This window comes from Hirundo rustica, chromosome 22, assembly GCF_015227805.2.
Source record: "Hirundo rustica isolate bHirRus1 chromosome 22, bHirRus1.pri.v3, whole genome shotgun sequence".
In the NCBI taxonomy this organism is placed as follows: Eukaryota; Metazoa; Chordata; class Aves; order Passeriformes; family Hirundinidae; genus Hirundo; species Hirundo rustica.
In genome coordinates, this window is record NC_053471.1 from 4,905,538 (window position 1) to 4,918,040 (window position 12,503).

Sequence of the window (12,503 nt, forward strand, 5' to 3'; positions counted from 1 at the left end):
GCTGATCCACCTTCTCACCCCACAAACGTTGCTCAGGCTCTGACAGCCAGGGCTGTTGCAGTCTGAGTTAAGGACCAGCCCTGCTTTCCCAACACCTGGAATTCCTAACCCCTTGTTTGTTCCCATTAGCAGGAGGGACATGGGAGGGAGTCCTGCAGCTGCACTGAATTCCTCCCCAGCAGCTGGAAGCTGAGTCTCACCAAGTTCCCCTCACAGGGAAGGTGCAGTGCTGGATTCAGGATCACCCATAAAACAGAAATCCCCGTGGTTTCTATTGCCTTCAGTTCTCCCTGCTGGGATTGACAGGGATTAGTGGCTTTGTTCCTGCGGTGCAATTACAGCCATTCCCAGGGAACCCAATTTGCTTTTTCGCTCCTTCAGCTGTGCAGTTCATAAATGGAGCGATTTCACCACCAATTTGCCCTGACACTTACATGCCTCAGTCATCCCAGCTCTAAAAGGGAAAACAGCTTAATGAGGAGAGTGTTTAACATGCAGCTGAGAAAACGGTTCCCCTGAACTTCAGCATTCTCTGAGAGCAGGAGAGTGATGCAGAACTCCCTCACACCTCCCCTTGCAGGGGAGCTGGGGCTGTGCTGTGTTTGACTCATCCCCACACTCCTTCCCTGCTCTGGTGCTGATGGATTTCAGCTGTCACTCCTCAGTTCTTGGACAAGAACAAAACATTCTCTGTCACCCAACAGTGGCCCTTGTCCTGTGATGGGAAGGGACAAAGGCCAAGCCCTGCCTGGCCTTTCTTAGCTCCAGCAGTTCCTTGGTGGCAGGGGCTCCCTTTGTGGGGTTTGGGGTGCAGGCAGGGCCTGGCTGGGGTTACACAGCAGCGCTGCCAGTTCTGATTCAGGAATTGCCTTCCCAGGGACCAGCACCTGCTCAGGCAGGGCAGGGTGAGGCTATTTATAGCTGCAATGCTTAAGCTGCCGTTCCTGGTTACAGCAGACAGACAAGAGCTTTCAATGATCCACGACTTCCTCATACAGGAATTAGTAGCAGAGGCTTCACATTAACCTGTCCCCAGTCACTTCCTCCTACAGGCCTCCATGGACTTACAGGGTGAACATCAAACCTATACATGGATCCGCCATCCTGGCCAGCTCAGCTCCAGTTTATCGATTTGTCACAGTTCCCCTCTGCCCCAAACCACTTAAATTCTTCCAAGCCACTTAATTTCCTTGTGTCTGCAGCTCCACCGCCACTGCAGAAGTGCTCTGTGTGTGTGTAATTAGCAAACTAACACTCTAGACTAGCAGAAAAACATCTTCCTACACTGATAGAGCTCCTAGGACGTGGTACATCCCTAACACGGGCCCATTCCTGCAGCAAAAATTCCTTAAGCATTTGCCTTCCCTGCCGGCTCCTGGCTTTGTCTGGCAGCTCCTTTTATGCGTAGACGAGTGCAGATTTCTTCTGTGAAAACAGAGCAACAAGATTTCTGGAAGAGAAAGGGGGGGAGAGAAGGCTGTGGGTGGGTTGTTGTGTGGATCCATCTTTTCCGTGTGCACACTGGGAGGGCTGGAGAGCAGAGGCACCCAGGAGCACGCTCGGACACTGGTGCAGGTTCACTGTGTGCGTGATTTCCTTGTCTAATGACTGAAGAACAGCCACCACTGAGAATAAACTTGTTATGGATCATTTGCTGTCCTCTCTAGCACCCAGGGTAGTGGAAAGCAGTTCGGCTGCCTTGAGATTTCAGGGAATGTTACTTAATTTAATTTTTTTGGTTTTGTTTTGTTTTTGAGGTGGGAAGGAGTGCTATGGGGGTTATTTTATTTTTATTACCTTTATGCTGTTCAGGCTAAGAACCCATCCCACAGCCCAAGCTGTGAAATTTTGGCACTTTTAGCTGCACAGCCTCCCCTCACCCCTGCCCCACTGCACAGCTTTCCTCAGAAAACCACGGTCAGGGTGGAAATGCTGGGGCCTGGCTGGTGCAGGAGGGGCACAGGGAGGCAGGAGAGGAGCTGGGACCCACCTTGGAGAAAGGAGGGGACAGAGGGGACAGGGCAGGACCCAGAGCAGGAGCCAGGGCCCACCTTGGCCAAGAGAGGGACACAGGGGACAGGACAGGACTCTGCAGGAACCAGGACCCACCTTGGCCAAGGGAGGGACACAGGGGACAGGACAGGACCTAGAGCAGGAACCAGGGCCCACCTTGGCCAAGAGAGGGACACAGGGGACAGGACAGGACCTAGAGCAGGAGCCAGGGCCCACCTTGGCCAAGGGAGGGACACAGGGGACAGGACAGGACTCTGCAGGAACCAGGACCCACCTTGGCGTGCGCGGCCGCGCGGCGGCTGCTGCTGGAGAGCTCGGCCAGGGCTGCGAGGACGCCGAGGGCGAGGCCGATGCCCAGGGTGAGGAAGAGCCCCCCCAGCGCCGGCGGCTCCAGGGGCCCCCAGCGGTCCCGGCTCTGGCGCAGGCAGCTGCTCTCCCACCACTTGTTCCGCAGGTAGTCCAGGTCGCCCGCCTCGCGCAGCTTCAGCACGGCGATGGACAGGGGCTTGGTCCAGGGGGATCCTGGGCAGCGGGAGAGGGAGAGACAGGAGGATGGGAGAGCTCCCAGCCGTGCTTTAAACACCCTTAATGGGCACGGGGTCAGGGGTGTCACTGAACACAACAGAGCCAAGGGATTTTCCTGGCTAACAACCATCGTGCCCTGGGCACAGAGGAGTGGTAACACCTCTAGGATAAGGGCAGAGCGAAGGTGCTTTGGGAGGAGCATGAGCAGACTGTCCCCTGCTCACTGCACCAGGGGATCTGCATTCCCAGGGCCAAGGACACCCTGGGGGATGGAACATTCATGGGTTAGAGTCCAAAGTGAGGGCCAGGGAGTGCCAGTGTTAATTCCCCACAGAGCAGTGACCCTGCCGTGCAGCGTTTTCAGCCTGGTCACCCCTGCCATGCCAGCGAGCCTGGGGGAGCAGAGGGGCACCGGGACTCACCCTGGGCCGTGGCGATGCCGAAGCCGCGGGCCCCGATGACCTCGGGGGCCCGGATGAGGTTGCAGTGCCGGGCGGCCGCCAGGTCCTGCGAGATGGACTCGCCGATGAAGGCGTAGTTGGAGTCCATCACGCGCTGCACGGCCTCCTGGTAGGTCTTGACCAGAACGTGCTCCCGCCTCTTCTCCATGTACTCATAGATCATCTGGTGGATGGGGTTCTTGGAGTTCTGCAGCCCAAAAAAATCCAAGGGTGAAGCTCAAGGGTGAGACAACCACCAAAAACATGAAGATCTGTTTGTGCAAGGGTTTTAAAACAATTTGGAGAAGAAGAGCACTTAAAACATGTATGGACCCCTGCAAGCACAGAGTGTCCCCAACACCGGGGACAAGCATCACACAGGGGTACAAGTGTCAGAGATGGCACCTGCTGCTCCAGGTACGCCAGGGCAGCCCCTGAAGAGTAGAGAGATTTTTAAAGAATACAGAATAAAAATAAGAGTTCTGTGCCTATTTTCCCATGAGGGCTGGTCAGGACAATTATCGTATTATTTGAAGTATTACAGGAAAACAGAGCCAACAGTGATGAGGGTGCTGTGGGGGTTATAGGGCCTGAGTTGTGTGACCCAGCCTCAGCTCAGCTACTGCCCCTGTGTATGGACACAAGGAGTCTCCCTGCACCTTGAAGTAGTAGAAAGTCGAGGAGCCCTCCAGCGTCCCAAACTCCAGATTCCTCTGCTTGACCAGGTCCTCGAAGGTCTGGATGGGGAGCTGCTCGCTGCCGGAGCTCAGGAGGGCCGTGAAGTTGGCGATGTAGGCGGCCAGCAGGGCCAGGGTGAAGAGCCACCAGACCACAGCAATGACCCTCACCGAGAGCGCCTGGGGCCGGGGGGTGGCACCTGCACCACAGGGAGCCGAAAAATCACCATAAATCACACAGGAGGGGACGTGGGGACAGAGACACACCAAGAACTGCAGATCCACCAGCTTGAGCTACTGAGACCTCTCTTTAAATAAAGGCAAACTGCAGACCGTGCCCTGCAGCTACACGGAGCCTGAGCCTGGAGGGCCCTGCCGAGCTGCTCTGGGCAGCAGCAACGCTGCAGTGCAGGGCTGGAGCAGCAGCAGCAGCCCAAAGCTACACAAACAACTCCTCTGTACAAAGCAGCCATGCCGTGCCCAGCTGGGCATTGCCCAGAGCAGAAAAGGTTCCCCAGCCAGAGGCAATCACCTGTACAAGCCCAGCAGGTCTGTAATCACGGCTCCCCAAACTGGTTTAGTGCTCCAAGTGTCCCTACTGAGACACCTTTTCACCCCAGCGGCACAGGAGGAGCTGGGTGCATCCTCCCAGCTCACCTTGCAGGGCCAGGGCTCCTGCCCCAAACCAGAGGCTGTTCAGGAAGGTGAAGTGGTTCTCTTCATTCTTCGGCTCATTCCATTCACAGGGGCTCAGTCTGTGGGAAAATGACAGGATAAAACCAGACATTCAGAGGGAAAAAATAAAAAATAATCCCCCTCAAGAGATCTGGTGTTCCTCATGGGGAGATCCCACTCATAATGCTGGCCTGATTTGACAGGATTTAATCTTCCTTAGCCATTGTACTGGAGCTGTACAGGAGGTTCCTCAAAGCAAAGGCTCCCTGGGACTTTCTAATCTCCTCATAGCTGAGAAAGCCTCGAACAAAACCTGTGAAACAAATGCATTTGTACCTGGCAACAAGAAAGAGGCAGAAGCAGGTGAGCAGGTAAGCGAATAAAAGAGCTGTCCAGGTCTCCTTGCTGAAAGGAGACAGGAAGTGGAAGAAGGACAGGTCCTGGGAGGCCGTGTCCTTGCGGAGCAAGATCCCAATCCCAGTCTGCAGGAAGGGTGTGGTGAAGGACACCACCTCCTCCCTGGCTGAGGTGACGGTCAGTGGAGCCACTGCAATGTCAGCTTCCTGCCAAGGAGACAAAAACCAATCAGCCACCCAGCCCAGGGAGCGTTTCTGTCCCTCAAACAGTTCTGTCCCTCAGGCAGGTGCTTCCCTGGCTGAGCAGGATGATGTTAAAATGGCATCACTTCTCCAAGTCAACAGCCTTGGGATGTGAGCCCCAAGGAACAGGCCGGATTTTCCATGGAAATCATTGGAATGGAATTCCACCCAGTGGAATCATTCACAGCGAGGTGCTGGTTGGTATCTGGGGCTTCTGGTTTCCTTCTGCAGGAGCCTGGCTGGGTTTGCTCACCCAGAACAAAAGGCTGCTCGTGTCTGACTCTGGCTGGGAGCTGGGCACAGACTGAGCTCAGAGGGGCAAAGAGCTTCAACTGAAGTGTTCCCCACAGATGGGAGAACATCAGTCACAGGGGCTGCACCTGATGGGGTGAAATGACTCTTGAAGAGCCTGGGCATTGCCATTCTGAATGAAATGGGTCCCACCCGGGGGTTAAGCTCAGGCTAAGTTTTACCAAGGTGTCTGCACAGTCTCACAGGCTGGAGAGAAACACTGGGACAGAGAAGGGCTGCCCTGGGAGTGCCTGGCTGGAACCGGGCCGGAACTGGGCTGGAACAGGAGTTTCCTGCTGTGGCCGCTGTCTCTTTGTGCCTTTTTTCCATCTCTTTAGGCCAAACCCAACTCCAAGCCTTGCTGCTCATCAGCTCTACACCCCAGGCAGGAGAACTCTGAGTTCCCCAGTCCCTGAGCAGCCCCTGAGGAAGGGCAGGAGCTGCTCCAGCCGTGCTGTCCCTGCAGAGTGGCTCTGGAGCACGAACTGGGGTTACCCTTCTGAGGATCTCCCCGATCATGCCGCTCCAGTTGCCGCCGGCGGCCACGGCTCCGTACTGCCCGTCTCCCACCACCTTGACGCGGTACTGGAAGCGCAGCATCCCCGCCAGGGCTGCCAGCAGCTCCATGCAGTATCCCTCCAGCTCCGCTCCGCGCACCATCACGTAGGGATCCTCCTGCGAGGGAGGGACACACGCACGGCTGCAGCCTCCCACAGGCCAGGGGCACCCAGGGGACTTCAGCCCGGCCCTGGCAGACCCTCCCCGTTATTCCTCTCCACGTTAGCGCAGGGACAGCATTTCCAGGCTGGGAAGATGTTCCCTGGAGATACGGAGCATCACCAGGGCAGCTGCGTCCTGCAGGTCACAGGTACCACAGGAATAAGTGAAAATCTCTCCTCAGCATAAAAGCCAAATATTTTCGTTTTGGCACATCAAAGCCTCAGGGTTTGACGGTCAGGTCCTTGACATCAGGACCAGAAAATTCGCTGCTGCAGCTTCTCCTGGAAGTCCTGCTTGTCTGGAGCACCTGGTGATGCATTTGGGGGGCTTATGGCCTGGTTTTGTCCCTGTGTGACCTTTACATCGTTCCTACCTCAGGGCAGGAGCAGCACGTGGGGGTGCCCTCAGGTGTAGCTCAGCAGAGGGGTCTGGTGCCTCCCCAGAGCACTGGCACAGCCCCGTGCCCCCAGAGCCCCCAAACCCTCCCTGTGCCCACTGCAGACAGCTGGCACCTCTACAGCCCTGAGCCAGCCCCAAAACATCACTGTCCAAGCCGGTCCCAACCACCACCTGCACGTGAACGCGTGGGACGACAAAGGCAAAGGGCGGTTCCAGCTGTTCCCTGCAGCTGGCGCGGCCTTACCAGGATGGTTGTGACCGTCAGGGTTGGAAGCCCCTCGCCTGCTCCCCGGGAGTCTGTGCCCTGCCAAGCAGAAATCGAGGAACAGTTGGATTCCAAAGCCCCTGGCATGGCCCCAGCAGGTTTGGGGTGACCCGGGAGGTGTAGGGGATGTGCCTGAGTTAAACCTGCCCCAAACCTGCCCCAAACCTGCCCCAAACCTGTCCCGGGAGCTGCACCCACTGTTGCTGTTCGCTGGCTAATTAATAAATCACTGCGTTTCGCCTCATTGCCCGATGCAAACAAAAACCCCTGCAAATGTTGCCGCGCATCTTCAGATGGTGTGTGCGGCCTTCCCAAGAGACCAACTGTGTGCTGCAGACAAAGGAATTAGTAGCCAATTAAGGTCTCATTAGAGAGCAATTCCAGGAGACGTAGAACAGTTGGAAACCTGGGAGGAGGAGGAGGGGGAAACGTGGATTCGCTTCTGTGAGTTAAAGACACATCTTCCGATTTTACAGTCAGCCAGCTCCAGAGGATTCCTCATCAAAGCCACTTCAGGGCAATTTAAGCTTTTTCCAGTGAAGTGACAAATTCTGTGAGGTTTGTTGGTCTTAAAAGTACCTGCTTATTGTAAAATTACAGGGTGATTTTCCTAGGCAGAGAGAGGGGATGTGTGTATGTGTGTGTGTGTGAATATATAAATATCTAAAATGTGCAAGAGAAACCTCGGTCCTTCCAGGAGCTGAGCGATCTTGTTTTAATTCTCTCTGCAATGGAAGGGTTTGAGGGATGAGCTTTGCCTTGGAAGCTGTGATCAGAAGTTCCCCAACTCTACCAGCCACGAAGAAAGGGCACCTGGCAGGTTCTTCCCTGGGGCACAACTCAATTCTGAGCTCTGGACAAAAAATATTCAGTCAAAAAACCCCACAAACAAACCAACCAACAAAAACAGCACAGAGACACAGCCAGCCGTGACCAATGTACCTAAAATAATAACTCTCCACAGATTAAAATCTTTGCACACCTTGACCACTGTTCCTGAATTAAATATGTAAGATCATCTGCCCCGTGCCTTCGTTAGTAGCTCTGCACTAATGAACTCAAACATACCTTACTCACAGCGTCATCGTTCCTCCCGGCTCCTGGAAAAATACAACAAAATCAGATTTGTGTGGGGCTCGTACTTACAGCTCCTCATCACCCTCAGCTCCCAAACTCCCTTTGTTTCCTCTCCCAGGGCACAAAAGAAGGCAGAGACAGGCACGGAGTGGGGCTGCAGGAGGTTCTGATGTCACCTAATGACGTCACCTAACGATGACACCCGATGACGTCACATTACGATGTCACACAATGACATCACCTAATGACATCACCCAATGACGTCGCTCACCCTCTGCGGGATGGATCCTGCACAGCCCGTCCATCCCTGAGGAGGGGCAGCCCCAGCTCTTCTGCTTCCTCACACAGCCCAGATTTACCCCATTCCTGCCAAGCCCCATTTTCCCCTGAGAAGCCAGAAGTTCCTCACCACTCACTTCCCAGACACAGGGGTTTTTTCCTACTCTTCCTTTCCCCTACTGCTGGCAGGTTCTGCATCTGAGATGCAGAAATAAACCAACGATTTTATCAATATATTGCTTATTAATTATCCAGGATGATTTTTGTAGAACCTGCTTAGCATTGTTCCTTGGACTCAGAGAATTCACGCCACAAAAGCCAAAAATCCCTCAAGATAAACCAAAAAGTGCAGGGTTTTTTTTCACTCTTTCAAGCAAAAGCTGTGAGTTCTTCTCTAAATATAACAGCAGATTCATTCATTATGTATTTATTTTCCCTCCTTTGGCGTTGCCTTTTCTGGCCTTGTGCTGAACTCCACATTATTGTAAAACAAAACCTGTTTTTTCCCTCTCCACTACAGTTCTCCATGGGGGCTGGAAATCTTCACAAAGGAGTTCTCTTGTCTCCCTTTAGAACCCCTTTAGAGCCAGCAGCAGTTTTTGGAGGCTCTTTCTGAGGGCCTGTGGGGTTCCTTGGAAGGCAGCAGAGCATCCTGAGGGCTCCAGCTCCCGGCTCAAAGCCCCTTTGTGAGCGCTCCTGAAAAGCCCAGGGGCGATGGGGCTGCAGCACCAAGCCCAGGTCATGGCAGTGACACTTCCCAGCATCGAGGTTTCATCCTGGGAATCCTCCTGGGAATCCTGGGAATCCTCCTGGGAGGCTGCAGCAGCACAGGACAAAGGGAAGGGGCTCATCCCTCCCTTCTCTGTGGGTTGGTGGCTGCAGGAAGCGACTGTGGCTGCAAAGAAAATCAGTTTTTTCTTTGCTCCTGCTGCTCGGAGCTTGCCCAGCCTTCCAAAGGGAGGCTCCTGCTGGGCTGCTGGGGAAAAGGCTCCCGGCACTGCTCAGGACTGGCCACCTCAGCTCAGTTTTCTCCCCCATCCTCAGCGCATCTTGCTGCAGCTCAAGGGACCATAAACTCACAGAAGTGAAGATTCAACCACAATAACCACACCTAAACCCGGCCTTTTCCTTGGCTCTTTTCATCTTGCCCCATCTCTGTCATCTGGTTTTTGACTGCGGCAGCAAAGACACTCGGGGACATCAGCAGAGACACTCGGTGGCAGCACTCACAAAGTGACAGCCACAAGGTGAGCCCTGGGGAATCTCTTAATGACCCATCTGAAAGCAAATTCTGGGACTGAGACAAAATCCTGCAAGCACTGGCAGGTAAAAACTGATGGAATTAAAGCTCTGAAGAAGAACAAAACCAGGTTTGGGGACAGCCAACATTTCTGGATCCTTTTCCTCACCTGCCTGGCTTGATTCCCTCAGGAGCAGCACGGTTGTAACCACACAGATTGTGAAGTGAAGACCTTTATCCATTGGAGCAGAAATTCCTGCTGCTCTAAAGGAACCTTCCTGCTGGAGGTGAAAGGCAAGCAGTTAAACCTGGTTGTGCAGTTCCTCGTCACCGGGTAAGATCGGTTTGCCCTGGATTTTCTGCTCTTTTTTCAGTAGAGCCACAATTCCAAACAAAATCCCCGGCTGAAAACAGTCACTGCTGAGCTCAGCCAGAAGAAATACTAAAGAAAGGCTCTGCTGAAGTCCCCACTGCAGCAAAAATTATGTGACAAACCTGAAAAAGGGGGATTTACCCACTGGGGGGTCTCTCTCTGTGGGTTCCCCCCTGGGAATGGAATTTGTACAACAAGATACAGGACACTATTACACCAGAAAAAATTTAAAAATTAATTTTAAATGGCCAAGAAAACTTACAATTTGTGACATTGTGTAGGCAAAAATATACTACACATGGCATTACTTGCTTTAACTGCTGACTGATGCTCAGAAAACACTGGATTTAGTGATCATCAGCTTTTGGGAAGTTTCCCCAACCCTGCATCCCATGAAAACCCTTAGCATTACAGCTCGGTATTTTCCCACGCTCATTTTCCCTGTATTTCTCACCTGATGAGAGAAATAACTAAAATCTCCACAGGAGGTTCTTTCCAGGTTAAATTTCGATGCTGATTTTGTTGTTGCTGCTGTTAAAAAATGCTGCCAAGTGGGAATATGTTGATCCATGTGAAAGGACCAGAGGTGAGGGCTGAGATCTGAGCTGTACCTCAGCCAATACCGAATTTATTCTACAGCTACTTTTTAGACAAAGTAGTTGCTGCTCTTGGCTGTTGCCAGAGCAGCACAAAAACTGAGCGGCTGCTCAACCACGGGAAGAAGAAAGGAAAAGGAGCAGCAGCCTTCAGGGCGAGCCAGGGAGGAGCTGCACTTTTCCTGGCAGGTTCAACCTCTAAATTCCTGTTCCTTTTCCCTTACAACTTGGTAAACGCGACAAAATCATCTTTGTTTCTAGTGGCCTCCTCTAAAAAACCCGAACTAATCAGAGCTGGTAACAAATTGCTGGCATCACCGTAAGAAAGTTGTTAACACGCTGCTTACTGATCATCTAAGAGCACAAATAGGGTGTAAATCTGGGTTAAAGAGCCAGGAAGGAGCCTGTGGCAGCAGGCTTTGCCCCTTGCCAGAACCAGAGCACGAAGTGAAGGCAGTTTGTCACTTACAGCCCCTCCCTTGGCCCGTCTGTCCGTCCGTCTGTCCGTGGATCCGTGCAGGAGCAGCTCGAGCATCCCGTGCTGGGTTAAATACCCGGGAGAGGAGGAGGAGGGTGAGGAGGGTGAGGAGGAGTGGTCTCTAAACGTGCCAGCTGGACCGGGGGACACCTGCGGCTTTGGGGAGGGAGGGGACCACACCAGAGCACAGGCTTTGGAAGCAGCTCAGTCCAGCAGCTGGATGCTGCATCGAGACTCACACAATTCTATTACTGGCCTCTGGTGTTCCTGTAAAATTCCTCCCTTTGGAGCTGTCCCCAGCAGCTGTGCCCGTTTTCCTGCCTGTTGATCACACAGACAAAATCAGCTTTGAAAGACACAATCCAATGTTCATTATCAGCGTTCTTGAAGGCCAGGCTGGAGGAATACCGACCATAAATCCATAAATCCCGTGTCCAGCCACGTCCAATGCACTGCTTGTGATCTGGAGACTCTGCATTTTGGATCTTGCAGTTTAAAGGGCTGAAATCCACATCCAGGAGTCTCAGGATGCACAGGAGGAGCAGAAGAAAGAAGAGCAAAACTGTGGCCTTCTGCTGACTTAAATTCCAAATAATTCTTAAACTCTGGAACAAATTCCACTTATAGGAATAAATAAACACATGATGAATGGTCAGTCTTATGTAGTGTCTATCTACAAAACAAGCTGTAAAAGTGGCTGCTACTAATTTGGAAGCAAGAGGGCAAATTTCACATGTACCCCTAATGAGTTAAATCCAGACACTGTTACTTAAAATTCTGTACAAAGGTAAATATTTTGAAGTGCTACCTGGTGCTGACTCCTGTGTGGTGCATTAATTTAACTAGTATTGCTTAATCAATTAAAGATGAAAATGATCTGATTGTGAGAAGACACAAATAAGCCTTTTAAACATTAACTTCCCAAAGCTGTCAAGTTCCATGTACTCGACATTAAAGCTACAAAAGCATTAAAGTTACAAAGGCAGCGACTCCCTGCAGCTTTTCAGCCCGAAATTAAAGTATTACAAGAATGGATTTTCGCCCAGAGAATGTTAATGAAATTTGCTTTGTGCTGGGACGCAATGGGAGGCTCCTCTTGGCAGATCACACGTTCTGCTGCAGCTTCACCTCCTCTCCTTCAGAGCCTGCAGTGACGCTCTGGGGTCACCTCGGTGCACGTCCCAAACCTTTCCTGCACTCTCCTGGGATCCTGCAGACAAGCTGAGCAGATCTGAGGCAGGCTGGAAAAGTGAGGGAATATTTTCAAACAAAGCATGCATTTGAGCATTTGAAAAATGAAGAGCATTTGAAAAGATTTCATCAGAATATTTAACCAACCCCTCCAGCCCCATCGCCGTGTTATGGTGATGACACTGCCAGCCTTACACTTTGATATCTCAGAGTTTAAATTTTAAATTTTGATGTCTCATAGTTTAAATTCTTGTGGCGAAGTAATACTAAAATTAGAACCAAGAGCCCCTTTCCAGCTCCACAAGTGACAACCCTTCCAGGAGGAGTGTGAAGGAAGTAAAATGCACTTTCACTGTGCACTTTGCCTGGCCAGGAATAGAAGTGATTTTTCAATTGAGTGACGGGTGAAGATCAAAATTGTGCTGCAGCATTTTCAGCCAGACTTTAAACCCCTTCAGTGATGAAGCAGGGCCATCTGTGTTACGTGTACAGCTGCTCCAGCATGGATCAGCTCCTTCTGTCTGTTTGGCTATTAATTCCACCCGTTCCCCCAGAATTTTTATCCTCGCAGCCAGGGCTCTGCCCCAGCCCCTGTGCTGTGTCTCACACCCCAGAATGTCGGTCTCTGCCAATCCTTGCACGTGCTCTGAAGAACCTGAGAAAAT

General features: G+C 52.3%; 1 protein-coding gene across 3 annotated transcripts; it reads right to left on the reverse strand.

Moving 5' to 3' along the window:
* Positions 1-381: 381 nt before the first annotated feature.
* Positions 382-10,784, reverse strand: LOC120762273 (probable glutamate receptor). 3 transcript variants are annotated; one of them, XM_040084508.2, is made up of 11 exons: positions 10,639-10,784; positions 9,370-9,478; positions 7,673-7,704; positions 6,584-6,643; positions 5,716-5,895; positions 4,667-4,893; positions 4,313-4,410; positions 3,638-3,855; positions 2,961-3,186; positions 2,288-2,535; positions 382-1,450 (listed from the first exon to the last, which is right to left on the reverse strand). In XM_040084508.2, the coding sequence occupies exons 1-11, from the start codon at positions 10,702-10,704 to the stop codon at positions 1,349-1,351; spliced, it is 1,566 nt and encodes a 521-aa protein (XP_039940442.1). In that variant the 5' UTR covers positions 10,705-10,784; the 3' UTR covers positions 382-1,348. The 3 variants fall into 3 exon arrangements, with proteins under 3 accessions (XP_039940442.1, XP_039940441.1, XP_039940443.1); XM_040084507.2 differs by having other exon boundaries at positions 9,370-9,481; XM_040084509.2 differs by lacking the exon at positions 10,639-10,784 and adding an exon at positions 10,028-10,122 and having other exon boundaries at positions 9,370-9,481.
* Between the last annotated feature and the right edge of the window lie 1,719 nt (positions 10,785-12,503).